Below are 14,288 nucleotides of genomic sequence, written 5' to 3' on the forward strand. Positions count from 1 at the left end.
CTTATTACAAAGTTCTAAGGCATTTTGTTTACACTGCTGGACATTAGAAATACTACTTCTCTGAGAGAGCGGTCAGGCACTGGAATGGGCTGCCCAGGGAGATGGTAGAGTCACTGCCCCTGAAGATGTTTGAGGAACATATAGATATGGTACTAAGGGACACAGTAGGAAATACTGGTGGTAGGTGGATGGTTGGACTAAATGATTTCAAGGTCTTTTCCAACCTTGGTGATGAGATGGTTTTGGACCTTCTGCTTTAAAAATGTTTTAAAGATTTTGCTGTATATAAAGCACTTCACTAAGTAAATGTAAAATAATTAGAGCTTAATTATAAGACTAAAACTAAACATGAATACGCTATCAATATATTTAAATATAAAAGATCTATTTACCAAAACAGCAAGGCACAGTCCTAATTTGAAAATTATGCATCAATTCAAGTCCTTATACTTTTAGTTTAGACTTGAGAGCATTTGAAGATGGCAAAAAAGAGATGTCACTAGGTGGCACTGACCTTTACGATATGCAGTGCGGTAGCTTCTTTGCTAAGTGCAAATCATGCCTCAGCTGAATTCTTGCAGGTCCCAGTTCTTTAAAGAACTAAGAGTTCAGTGCAGTACAAAAGCAACAACTAGCATAATTTGGTGTGTTGGGAACTATTTTAAGGAAGCGGTTCCAAAAGTATTGGAGCAAAGTTTGGGCAGTCCCTGGAGAAGAGGAGGCTGAAGGAGACCTTATCACTCTCTACAACATCCTGAAAGAAGGTTGTGATGAGGTGGGGGCTGGACTCTTCTCCTGGGTGACAGCAATAGGATAAGCGAGAATGAACTTATGTTGTGCTGGGGGATGTTCAGGTTGGATATCAGGAAAATTTTCTTCTCTGAAAGGAGGGTGAGGCTGTGCAACAAGCTGCTCAGGGAAGTGGTGGAAATACTGTCTCTGGAGGTGTACAAGGGTAGATGTGGCACTGAAGGACATTGGTTAGTGGGCATGGTGGTGATGGGCTAGGAGATGTTAGTGGTCTTTTCCAACACTGATGATTCTGTGATCATCATATGACTACTGTTAACTTTAATGGACTTAAATGAGGGAAATATCTATGTAATGCTCCTTCTTCTTCTCTGTCCCAGTTTCTTTCTAATGACAAGTGGGCTCAAGTCTGCTGAAAATTACCTTCCTAACACTATGTGTAACTTTATTGACTTGAATTTATCAAATAATCTAGTCTCTCAGCAAACATCTCTGGATGAGAGACTTGCCTGTCACTTGTGATCACACAGCTTGCAGTGTGCTGTCCCATGGACCATGGGGTGGTCGCTGCAGCCTATTCCCATCTTGTGTTACCATAACTCACTGCTAAAGGAAGAGTCAATTACTTCTTCTCTGTACAGGCTCTTTCCTTTATCACAGTGAAGTTCTTCGCATCTCCCAGCCTTTCCTGAGCAATTTCAGTTTAATCAGATGAGCTGAGTCTTGATAAATCCACAAGTATCTACCTTGCATCTGAAGTGCAGAATGAGCAAGGACCTCTGAATACAATGAAGGGTAGGTTAAAAGCCTGCTCATTGTTTTACTGCGTATAAACACTTTGCAAATTATAAGCATGGCTATTCTAGTTATTTGATTACTTTTATGGTCATGATTGGCTTCAGAAACAAGGGGAGGGAAGAAGCAATTTAAGGCTAATTACAGAAGAATTAAAGTGAAGAGGTCTCATTTACTGTAGTGAAATCTAATACCATATATGGGAGCTGTTTTCTACCCTAAAGGACAGATTGAAAAACACTTGAGACAAACCAATGTTTAAGAAAATCTTAACAGCCTCAGAAGCATTTCTAACTGAACGGATGATGTTTTACAAGACTGGATCTTCAGTTTTTTTTCTATTTTCTGAAGCTTAAAGTGAGCCATAGAACAGAGAGGTTTAACAGCTTATCTCAAAGGGAGAGAAGACTATAATAGATACTTAGGAATTGTTTATTTTCTACTTTTTCTATTTTACACTCAATATAAGAAATTTGGAATTGGTTGTACCTGAGTGACAGTTGCTGTAGCTCTCTGTATCCCATCTCAGCCTGAACATTTTACTTCTGAGATGTACGATCTGCTTTTGAATATGAAAGAAGTAGACTTCTAGCACTTAGAAGACCCACAAATTCCAAATCCTTTGTGGTCTGAGGAAAACTGAAGGATGAAAAGAAAATCTTCCTTACTTGACCTAAGCAGAACTTCCACATACTGTTTATCCTCTAGTCTCTGCTCTCCAGCCTGTATCATTCACAAATGCCACACCTAATTAACAGTATAAATTTGGACTGAAAGCAGTTGATATAAACTTAATTCCACTTCCAAAAAAAAAAAAAAGGATTTTTTTTTTTGTTCCATTACTAAATGAAAATTTTACTTTGTATTTCTCTTCCAATTGTATTTTAATGTAAAAACTTTAATCACTTACCGTGGTCTTACTGTTCTAACAGGAAGTCCTGTGGCACTGCATGAAACTGAACCCAAGTAGATTCAGCCTCACTCTAACATCTGAACATCATTTTGTCAGCTCATTGAAACTGGTTCTGTGACCACTGACCAGAAGCAAAACCATCCTTAACTATAAAACAACTGAAGTCTAGCACCGTTATTTACAATGGGAATCTTTGTTTAGAAAAAAAATTTATTTTGAAAGTTAGATACAATCTTAAAATTGTACAAAGACAACAAGCACTCAAATTACACAAGAAGTTAGCAGTGAGTACAATGTGAACACAACAGTGGTGAGTCTTGCCTCTCTTCATATGTAAATACAAGTAGAGATAACCCTTACCAAACTTCCAGCTTTTCTTTTTTCCCCCCTCCCCAAAACCCTCATGATGCTGCAAAACTTAATGGGGAGCATGGCGTCATTCGGTTCAACAGAATTGATAAAAGGGGCTCTAACTAAAAATAGTCCTTCTATCATGAGAATATCCCATACTTTGCAAAACCAAGTTTCTCTCTCAGTTGAAAAACCACTTTCCCTTTCATTATATCCTGTGTTTCGTTCCCTATAAGGACCTGCCAAATTAAAGGCTTGAAAATTCTTAAAAAATACTATGGCTCATGTTTTTCAAGAACATGCAAGTTGAAACTCATGTGGTGTATATATGTAGTTCACAGAACAGAGAATATTCCTTTTGTCCAGTATTTTACTCTTTGAAAGTGTTCTAAGAAATGCGTTTCAGAGTCATCTTAGTTGTGAACTGGCTAAGCTAATGTACGGAAATGGTCAAAGTACATTCTTTTTTAAATGACATGTAATTTCAAATGTACTGCTAAAAAAAAAATATGCAGTGTTCCTGCAAGAGGAAAAAAAAATGATTAAAAAAAATGCAAAACCCCATAGAGACTGCTAAACAACGCAACCACAGCCCATGTTCCAGGAATTTGTTATTACTTAGTTTTAGAAATACCAGAAAACCTCTGCTGTAAATCTTCCTTAAAATCGATAGCAATTAAAACAAGGATATTTTTTGTCCAACTATGGCCACAACAGCAAAATTATGGTACAAACTTGACTGCTTGCAGGACTTGATTCCAAGACTTAGTGGAACCATTTTTACTTTAAAAGAAAACAACTGTAAATGTCTTGTTTGTGATCTGGGCTATGTCCATAAATACAAACTTCTTATTCTTTTTAGGTACCTGGAAGTGTTTTTGTTTTTCCATTGTTTTACCTTCAGTTGCAATGTTGATTTTGATTTCATAAAGTTTCAGAAAAAAACTTTTTTTCTTAATTATAAGAATCCTATTATTAAGACATCACTGTCTTACAGATTGCTGAGCGTTGGAATTCAGCCAGTTCCAATCAAAATCCTGATGGTCACCTTTTTGTTGCAAGTCGGTTACGGTATGATCACACTGAAAGGGATCCTCACCAGGCTCATACCCTCTGCAGTAATTCTGCATTAAAAATAGATTGATACTTGATACTGAAGATACAAAAGATAGTCACAGAACTGTGTTAATTCTGCACAAAGAGCCTAAATTCAGGCTGCTTCTTAAGTAGAAAGTAAACTTTTGATAGGCTGGGCGCTTTGCCTTAATGAATGAGTGGCTGCTCTTAAACAAAAGCTGTAACTATCGCTAACTTTCATTTTCAAGGTTTTCTCTGTTTTGCTGTGCAAGATTATACTTAATATTACCATATGTTTTGATTTTTCATTTCACTGAAATAAGACAGCAGCTGTAAAACAAACAAAAAAACACTCAGAAAAACCATGACAAGCAAACAAACAAAAACCCCACGTTCTGTTATGGTCAGGATAGAAAAGGCTCTTGGCAGTGTACCTTCCACTTGGCTTTAGAAGATTTATAAAACAGTTCTAGCCCAAGGCAGTTCATGAGCTTAAGCAAAACCCAAGCTCTTGCAATAGTGAGTATTTGGGAAGGCAAATTTTGATATACAGGATTAGAGGAAAACAAAACCAAACCATTGTTATGTTATTTGTCTGAAGTTCTACACCAGAAACTAATATCACTGACAGGACTGCTACACCTGCGTGAAACCCCACTAGCTTCGACAGGGACCAATAGTGCAGCAATGTACTGAGTACCCATGTACTGGCACATGCCTTCTGCTTTTTGCTTTTGTCCATTTATTCAAGCACTTTCCATAGCAGAAGGCTAGAAGACACTGTTGTAACATAAACTGCATTTCTGCAGGAATTGCACAAAAAAGCAGTTGTTACTAAGTATGTAAATCTCTTTTAATCCAGCAAGAGAGACTCTTCTCTAGAAGTTAGCCACAGAAACAAAATAAGGAGGCTACTCAGTCTTTTAGCAAATACGTAGTATTGCTGTAAGTATCCTGAATAGAAGAAATAATGCGATATTGTCAAACTTTACAGGGAAAGGAAGATGAACAAAAAACTGGCTCCTCCTGAGGGAGTTAAAGCATGCTTGCATCACTATATCCATTGAGTGGAGCATTTCTATGCAACTTAGGAAACGCTTGATACCTCCTTAAATTCAGAACATCTGAAGAAAATCAAGCTCTTTTTACAATGCTCCACCACTCCATGAAAAACATGATAGAGCAACACTTGCATCAAGTTGACTATTTGGCATAATAATTTGGATTAGTTTAGTAACAGTTTACTAGATTTGGGAGAGAGCAACATGACTGAACTTCTTTAACTTACATTTAACTTGTCAGTTCAATAGATGGCATCTTGGCACAGAGTAAGAATCACACCAGTGGTGTAATTCCATTACAGCTTTGAAGTATACAGGCTTTCCTAGCTGTTCTTACAAATATTGAATAGCCTTTGCAAGAACCATTTTGAAAAGTATTTTAATCATTTTACCTCCTCTGACTAAAAGGCTGAGGCGAGAAGTAAAGGACCTGCAGGGAGAGATGGGAGATATCTTCCCCTGCATGCTGTGAAAAGCTTGCTCAACTCCACTATTTTGTTCCTTCTCCACCTCCAGTTTAAATTCAGCATCTTTTTTCTTGTTGTGAGAAATAGGCATTATTTCCCCCTACTACTATGATCTTGGTCCAGTGTAAGATTCATTTGCAAGCAGCTGTGCTGTAAACCACACGTAATTATTAGTTTGTCCACTCAGCTTTCAAAGTTTGGCACTGAAACTGGAGGGAACGTTTTAACCCAAGAAAAGGATATGGAGATTAAAAAAACCAGGCATAGCAAATCTTCAGAACTTTTGGTTTTATAAGAATAGTGGAGTTCAAAGGTTGGTAGAAAAGGCCACCTATTTAGGCTAGGTAACGAGTGCATCCACAGTTGCATCAAATAGGATTAGAGTACTCTAGAAGAAAAATGTTTTCTCTTTCAAAAAATAAACCAACTTGATTAGGAAACTGCAATCATCCTCCCCAACAGATCACTCATGTTAAACTAACCATTCTACAGCCTCTTCCACTTCTAACGTGCAGTACTTCTTGGTCGCTCACGGACAAGATTCTGGACAAAGCAATCCACTGACACGATGACCAATTCCTACTGCATCGTTGTCTTTGTGTATTCAGATGCACAAAGGTAAGGGAGGTTCTCCACCCAAGTGCCTCTTTCTTAGCGTCAGTTACAGCTGGACTGAACGCAGATGGGCCATACGCCAGGCATGTTCCCTGCACTCAGTGTGAGTCCTACATCAAAGCAGCTCTCGAGTCAACCGCAGGGTTAGCGACAGTCTCCGGCATAGCGCTTAGTTCACAAATAGATTGTCATTTCTACAATACAAAATAGCTTGTAAAACCAATATGTAACACTGTATATATGCATGAATATAAAAATAAACCACACCATCAATAAAACTTCACAACGATGATTAAAACAGTTTTCTTCTCAGCGATCTTCAGTATTGATGAGTTGGTTCTCATTGTCATACCCATCGGGCAGGTATGCTTTCCTTAGCTGCTCCGACTTAGGTATCGAACTTCCGTTCTTGACGTAGCGAGACAGAAAGGCTCGCACAGAAGGATGATCAGCCTTCTCAAGCGGAATATTGGCTTCCAGGCACATTTTCACAAAGTCCTGGATGACGCTGGTTTTCTCTGTCTGAGCAGTGCTGTTGCACTGAAGGGAGGCAGTCAGAGTCCTCTGCTTCTTCCTGACGTTCTGTTCTTCAAACTCCGCCTTCCGCTTCGTATGTGTTTTTGACTTGAGGTGGTCATTGATTGCCGATTTGCGGACATGATTCAGAACCACGTTGCAGGAAGTGCAAAAGAGTTTTCCGCCGTCTTCATGCAGCTCGCTGCCAAACTCAGTTACCCGATCCTGAGGAGTTACATACAAAGCAGTCTTCGAGCGGTTACGTGACGGAGTGGACTTCACTCCAAACCGTTCCATTGTGGCCTTCAGTGAGCTGTACCTGAAAGCTGAAGAAAAATGCTGTTAAGACATGCAAATGATTTCAATCAAACCGTCTTGAGTGCTGACTATTCAGTATCCAGCACGGAGCTAAGTGCCATCTAAAAGCCAATTACGTGTCAGATACATGCACAAAACTATCACTGAATGGTTTTGCATCTTGAAGTCTTCCTTTGGAGAATGAAGCTCCTCATGGGTGACAGTAAACTACATTTAGTTTCTGCAGCTGCAAAGCCCAGCTGAATTCTTCAATCTGTTCATCACTGAAAGTCATACAAAGTTGATTTTTTTTTTCACCCCACAAATGCAGTTTAATCTTGAAGATTAGTCTGCCTTTTTAATACTTTAAAAATAGCTGGCAATTTATTAGCTACGTTGAGTCAGTATTATTACTCACTTTGTAACATCTTTCACTTTTATCCCTGCCCCAGACCTCAGCTATTAGACTGGGCCTTTATCAAAGCAAGCAATAATCTAATCAAGCATATTAAAATCAACCAGACTCTGTTACATTTTCCATATAAAAGACTGAAAAACTTCCCTATGTCCAGGTTGAGGGTTTTGGGGTGGTTTTTTGTTTGCTAGTTTTTGAGCAAAATGATAATTCACAAATGTTTCGAGAAAATCTAACAGGTTGCCTGGATATTTACTTACGGGGATGGATGACTTGTAGGAATATTGCATTACCTCTGCTGACTACTACAAAGAAAGAGTGATCTGCCTAACTGTAGATGTGTGACTATATTTACTTAAGTTACATGCTGTTTGCTGTTGTAACATTTAAAAAGATTTGCCTTTAAAAGCTACAGATTTCCCAACTAGCTGTAAGGCGAGCCTGTCCAACTGTAAGGATTGAATAGAGCTTGTGCTGCCCAAAATGCCTTTAACTCACTCTGGAAATAGAGTAATCAAACAGAATTCAGTCTCCAAAAACCACATGGCCACATGAAGACCCTACATCCTTTTTGAATCACAGTCTCACAGTCTCGTGCGGGTTGGAAGGGACCTTAGAGATCATCGAGTCCAACCCCCGGGATTCGAGCCCCTGTGTAGCAGAGCGGCACTTCTACCACTTGCTCCATAGGGGGGATTTGAACCCGGGCCTCCGGTGTTGCAACGCGGCATTCCTACCACTTGTGCCACCGGGGCACACAATGTGGGAGATGAATATCTTGTTATTGGATACTTTCTCAGTCCATTTTTTGAATTATCATCTGCCTCTTTCCAGATCTACAGGCTTCAATGATCCCACACAACCCTATGGAGTGAGGTATTTTCCTGTTGGTATCAATGGCACTTCTTCCTGTTTGTTACCTTATGGGTTCTATCCCCCACGAGTTTCACAAGCAGCTGAAAGCCTCCTGAAACCAAACTTACAACAAGTCTTATCCCAACATCAACGTGTTGCACAGGACTTGGAAACATCAAAACGAACCATACACAGAACTAAGCGCTCTTCTATCAGGATTGGAGGCGATAATTCCGTGAAGCTGGACAAGCGATGAAAACACGGGATTTCTTTTCTCCCGTCTCAAAGCTCCGGCAGGGATCGTTCAGAGTAATTCTGTCTTGCAGATCGCAGGGATGAAGCCTCTTTGAAGCTTTGGGAGCGCTGATAAGCGAGCTCCGCTACCAGGAACCGCTCCACGTGCGCAGGATCCGCGGGCGAAGAGCAGGTAAGGTAAAGGAGGAGGCAGCTTTGCAGCAGTCCCATAGGTGTAGCCGTCTTCTTGCAAAGCGAAGCAGCCCGTAAGGTCACACACCGACTCGTCTGTTTCCCGGTGCCGACGCCAAGTCCCTGCAGCCCGAATACGCGACACAAGCAACGCGTGATCCCTCCGCCCCTCCACTCGGGAGGGCACCGCGCGGTGACAGCGGGCCAGGCCCTGCCTCCCGCCTAACCCAGCGCTCTCACACCCTGTCGGCCCGGAGCCTCCCGCCTCCCGGAGGCCGCTGGTTCCGATGAGGCGCAGACAGGCGCGGCCCCGCTGCCCCGTGCCAAGCTCCGTTACCCGCTGTGGCGGCACGGCCTGCACCGTCCGCTCCCCGCCGCCGCCAGACACAGCTCACTCACCCACCCACCCTGGCGGCCGCGGTAGGCGGGCCCTAGCAACCAGCCTAGCGACCGCCGCCCCACAGCGGCAGACGGGAGGAAAGCCGCTACTGATTGGCTGCTCCCCACCCGGCCGCGAGGAGACGGACGGCGCGCTAGACCAATCGCAAGTTGGGGGCGGGAGTAAATGCTGTGATTGAGGCGTATGGAGACCAATCGCAGCTCGCGAAGGCAACCTTCGCATTTAGTGGACGGGGAGGGCGGTGTGATGAGCGGCGAGAGCAGCCAATGAGAAGAGCTCCATAAAGTAACGAGGAGACTTTTGCTCCAATCACGAGGCGCTCCAGCGGAAGGGAGGAGCCGGAGGTCAGGGGTGATTGGCGAGCCGTCTGCGCTCTGGCCCAATAGGAGCGCGGTGGGGGGGCGTGGCCGGACGTGAGGCTGCGGGGCGGGGGCGGCCCCTTCCGGCGCGGAGGGGCGGGGGCAGGGGGGCGCTCGGTACGCGCAGGGCGGCCGGAGCAGCATGGCGGAAGACGAGAGCGACCAGGAGTCGGAGCGGCTCAGCGAGGAGCTGGAGGCCCTGGCGGCTCCGGGCCCTCCCGTCGGTCTGCCGGCCCTGCTCCACAGCCAGTATTACTGCCGCCGATTCTGCCAGGTGAGCGCCGCCCCGCCCCACGCCGCTCCTCGCCCCTCCCCCCCGCGGGCGGCGGTGGGACGGGTGGGGTTCGAACCCCCGGCGACCCCCTCATGGCCGCCGGAGCGGGGCTGGGGCACAGAGCTGGAGGGGAGCGGAGGTGTCTGCAGGGAGGGAAGCGGGGCTGGGCCACGTGCGGCGGGACGAACGACGCCGGGGCGATGGTGGGGGGGGAGGGGGACACCGCGGGGCCGTGCCCTTAAGGATGGCTGAATTAGAGCCGTGTACTTTTTATCTATCTATCTATCTATCTATCTATCTATCTATCTATCTATCTATCTATCTATCTATTATTATAATGTATTATAAAGTACCGTATCTGCACGCAGGGCCACAGTCAGGAATTAATTCTCTTGATTAATTCCGTGCTCTTTCCACCCCATGTCCTCTTTGCTAAGTAACGAGCGCCAACAGGTTGGTTGGTTGCTTTCCCTGCCCAGCGGGTGTTGATTGAAGCGTGTTGTTGTTGTTGTCGGTAGATCCCAAGCACAGCACTTGTATTTCACAGAAACGCAGCCTAAGCTTCTTTTTCTTCCTTTCTTTCCTTTTTTTTCCCCCCGGTGTAATTGCTTCATTTGATGAACTTGTTGGCTGTTTACCTCTCCACTCTGCTTGTCTTGCTCCGTTTACACAGTACTCCATTTCAACAAGAGTGCTCTCCTTGTATTTTGTTTGTTTCTTAGTGCTTCCTGACTTGTTTTACATGTTGTTTATTACAGTATGTGCTTGAAATTAGCACAAAAAGCACTGCTCAGTGAGCCCGTAAGTTTCTGCTTGGGTTTATCCAGTAGCTTTTGTATTTGCTTTTGTTTGGTAACTTACTGAACTTAGTACATCTGTGTAAAGATTTCTGAAGGCAGTTGAGAGACACGAACAGCCTTGAAAGTATGGAATAAAGCACAGCTGGAAGAAGAGACAGCTGTATTCAATTGAATCCTGCTCAAATTTTTTGACAGGGCTGAAAGTTTTACCTTCAAATGTTTTAGCTACACTTAGTATCTGTTGAACTGATAAGTGATAACTGATGAAGCAAGTGAAGGTGGGGCAGTACTTTGCGCTAACACCAATCCTCTACCCCATACAAAACTAGGGATGAGTAGGGAGCAGAACAGGACAAGACCAGGGAATGAGTTTCCCTGTGAAATGATTGTATCACAGTTATCAGTGGTACAGTATCTAAATCGTTTGACCTTGACTTCTCCTGGAGTTTCTTTTGTATAGAAAAGTAGCCAAGTCTTCTCCCCTACTTTGCTTTGCTTTTAGTTTATGAACTCTCCACATGGACAGCCGATGTTTTGAGTGTATCAGTTATTCTGTTTCTTTTCTTTAATACTTTTAAACGATGCACAGTTTAAGTAGCCCTGTTGAAAGTGAGGTAATATAGTAACATTTTGTCTCTAGGCACTTTCCTGGTTTAAATTTGGCCTGGTGATGTTGTGTGCTTGCTCAAAATACAGTCTTCTACATTTTGTTCAAGCCTAGTTTTAATGAAGAACTCTTCTACCAAGTTAATTATACAGACGTGAGGTGTAGGTGGTGTAGGTACTGGTAGGAAGGACCAGTGACCTTTTGTGGTGTGACACCAAATAAAGCTGAGTGCTCTACAGTGACTTGTTTATAGTTAGGCTGACAGTGGTGCAGTTGTCCCGGTGCATCCATACCTGTACACACAGAGGCTCATAGCCCCGCAGCCTTGTCAGTTCAGTGATGAAACATATTTCCGTTACTTTTTTTTCCAGAAAGTATCAGTGTACACATAAAGTTTAAGTCACCTCTTTCTTGGGACATCTATTATTAAAGATAATTTCTCATTTAAATACCATGTCTCTTTGTTAGCTGTGGCATATGTTTTTTCACGTGTGCCTCTATTAGCGTGGTTTTTCTCTCTGGTTCTACTTTTTGTCAGAACATGTTGCTTTGTACTTTTCCATCATGAGCTTCTGAAGCTGGATCTTCTGGCTATTGCACAGATCAAGCCTCTCCACCTCATTCCATCTCACACTGATAACATAGCTTTGCTTCTCTTCATGGTTTTTTGGCATTTCTGAATGTCCTGGTTTCCCTACTGTGTTCCTCTTTTTTTGTGTGTGTCAAAAGTTGAACAGCAATTGTAGAGAGAGTTGCTTGGCAGTAATACCATACTTCTGGACTATCTGAATGAAACACCCATTTGTCCTTCAGAATAAATAATACAGGGATATGTTAGATTGTGTCTAGTTACTTCGCTGTCTGAAGTGTGTGTGCATCCACATTCTACTGTAAGAGCTGCAGCAAAAGTGAAGCAAGGCCTAAGCCGTTTTTAGCCCGTTGAGCTGTTTACTGCAGATGGAAGCAAAGACCTCTTTGACTTTATTTAGGGTGAGAGACTGGCAAGGACCCTAAGAAGCAATGATGTGCATGTCTTTTATTCTAGAATTCTGTTAAAAAAGTTAAAAGAGGGTTGGAAACAGGGTCAGTACTCTGGAGGCCTGGAGTATCGCAGCTGAGTTTAGCTTTTAGACAGTAGACTAAAGAAGGGTTGTGAAAGATGACTGGGCTATCGTGTCGTTTTCTTAAATACATGCATAATCATGATTTAGTGACGTAAGATCAAGTCAGAGTGCGATGACTGCAAAGCTATATGTATTTTCTGGGATCTGTTGTGTTGTGACAGCACCGTTACACCCTGATCCTTCCAAGGTGGAATAAAATGTATTTTTAAACAGTTATTTGAGGTTGATAACATGGGGAAATAAAATCAGGATTTCTGTAGCCGGGAACGAAAAGAGACAGCTGGAAAGTGAAGTAAGTGTCTAGTTTATGTATCTGTGTTTCTTTCTAGAATTGCTGATTTGGCATTTCTTCACATTTGTGAAGATCGCTGTGCATTGAAGCTACTTATGTGTTGGGAAAAAACAAGTCTACTGTTTCCAGATTTGGCAAGCAAGAGAAAAGGCATCTGTGACTATTTGTAGTTTTAAATGGAAAGATGTATCTAATAGAACCCCCTCGATCTAAACGTTTGTAAGGGCTTCCTGAGCTTCAGCTTGTTGTGTCAGATACAGAAATTGAAATTGCTTTGAGATTTTTCAGGGGCTCCTTGCCCACCTCTAGGACCAGTGTCCCTGGGAGGTTCCTGTGTGAGTGCGTACAAATAACGAGGGGTAGACAAAGTAGTGCAGCATTTAACTGCGAAGGAAGTGGATCTATAATTAGAAGGATGAATTTGAAGACAAACCTTAATAGGGAGATGAAAAGGGAGTATAGCTTACTTTGTTGCATTTGAAGTGGATGTAGTTTTATCAACTACCTTGAATTTTTTTCTTCTTTTCAGTCTATTCTCGTATCATTAAGTACTATCAAAATATTACAAGTTACACCCAGCATTTCTGTAGTTGTCCACACGGCTGCATAGCTGTACTAGGTGTTATTTATATATTACTCAGTACTGACTCGAGCACAGGATAATTCTGGTCTAAGGTAATACTGTGAGAGCTCAACACTTCTTGATCTTCTCTTGCTGTGGCATCAGTTTACAGCCTTCCAGTGTGATCTGACTTCCTGAAATAATGATTGCCTGGTTGGCTTTCGTTAATGAGCAGTATCTACCAGTTGCTGCTAGGAAAATAATTCTTGGGTTTATGTATTTGGGAGCTAAGAAATAAAACTTAGTAATGCGCCAGGGGTGATGACGGCTCCTAGATCTATTTTAGCAAACAAAAAAATAAAAATAAAAATTCAGTAATGTGTGGTTTAGGTGTTAATTGTCTGTTCATGCTTTGGTGTATCTGCTGCTTTGTATAAATTAAGGTAGAAAAATATACACATCTTAGATTGTTCTTCCTTTGGGGATTGATGCGTTCTCACACTTCTTGTGACATGCTCAAATTTGCGATTACTTGCTTTGATTCTCACTTAAATCTTCAAGTCAATATTTGTTCAGTTACTTTAGTATTCAGTACAAAACAGAACAACTTCAGGTCATGCCAAACTAGTCCTTTATTACTTTTCTGACTACTGGGCTATGTTTTTGTTATTCATACATTTTAAAGAGGAGCTACAAAAATCTTGGTCACGTGAATGCTTCTGTTTCTTTGAAGCTTTTTTCTGTCTTGAAAGGAATAGTTTCTAGTACTGAACAAACTGTTTTCTCTTGCAGTTAATTCTGGTGTCATAATATATATATGTGTGTATATTTGCAGTTTATTGAATGAAAATGCTAGAGACTTGTTTGTGGCTTTGAGAGCACCTTTTACAGTCTCATTTGCTTTATTTGATTGGCTTTTTTAGGTGTTTTTTTTTTAATTTTATTAATGTGAATTTACTAGTTAAATGAAAACTTTCAAAGGGTGAGTAATGTAATTTAATAGATGAATTTACCTGTGAATCAAGGAATACCTAGACATTTAAACTATTTGCATTTGTAGATTAACTTGTTCTTGTGTTCTTTCTTTCTTCTTCCTTTCTTTTTTATGCTGTTTCATATTCAGGCTTGAAAAGAAGTCCTTACAAATTAAGAGTGATAAGCACTGTTTCCTGTGGAGTTTAATGGCAATTGCAAGCTTTCAGTTCATGCCTGCAGAGAACGGTATTGAAGTTTTGGTAGTGACACTGGTTCCTTTGACACTTGATGGGAAACTTAATAAGCCACTGTAGTACTTGTAGGATACCTGTCTGTTTTCTGTCAACTTTTAGGGAG

General features: G+C 41.9%; 2 protein-coding genes across 12 annotated transcripts in view; one reads left to right on the forward strand and one right to left on the reverse strand.

The window, feature by feature from the left end:
- Positions 1 to 2,650: 2,650 nt before the first annotated feature.
- On the reverse strand, positions 2,651 to 8,957 carry CGGBP1 (CGG triplet repeat binding protein 1). Of its 9 annotated transcripts, none has more exons than XM_015878574.3 (3): positions 8,876 to 8,957; positions 8,304 to 8,661; positions 2,651 to 6,871 (listed from the first exon to the last, which is right to left on the reverse strand). In XM_015878574.3, the coding sequence occupies exon 3, from the start codon at positions 6,840 to 6,842 to the stop codon at positions 6,339 to 6,341; it is 504 nt and encodes a 167-aa protein (XP_015734060.1). In that variant the 5' UTR covers positions 6,843 to 6,871; positions 8,304 to 8,661; positions 8,876 to 8,957; the 3' UTR covers positions 2,651 to 6,338. The 9 variants fall into 9 exon arrangements, with proteins under 9 accessions (XP_015734060.1, XP_085403021.1, XP_085403005.1 ...); XM_085546895.1 differs by having other exon boundaries at positions 8,299 to 8,661; XM_085546879.1 differs by having other exon boundaries at positions 8,241 to 8,661.
- Positions 8,958 to 9,385: 428 nt separating this feature from the next.
- The window catches only part of ZNF654 (zinc finger protein 654), a 37,613-nt gene continuing 32,710 nt past the window's right edge, over positions 9,386 to 14,288 (forward strand). For all 3 annotated transcript variants that reach the window (XM_015878594.2, XM_085546933.1, XM_085546945.1), the window contains exon 1: positions 9,386 to 9,571. In XM_015878594.2, the coding sequence (XP_015734080.1) occupies positions 9,440 to 9,571 (132 nt within the window). In that variant the 5' untranslated portion in view covers positions 9,386 to 9,439. The remainder of the gene's footprint in view (positions 9,572 to 14,288) is intronic.

Source organism: Coturnix japonica, chromosome 1, assembly GCF_054131305.1.
Source record: "Coturnix japonica strain WE chromosome 1, WE-NBRP24, whole genome shotgun sequence".
NCBI lineage: Eukaryota > Metazoa > Chordata > Aves > Galliformes > Phasianidae > Coturnix > Coturnix japonica.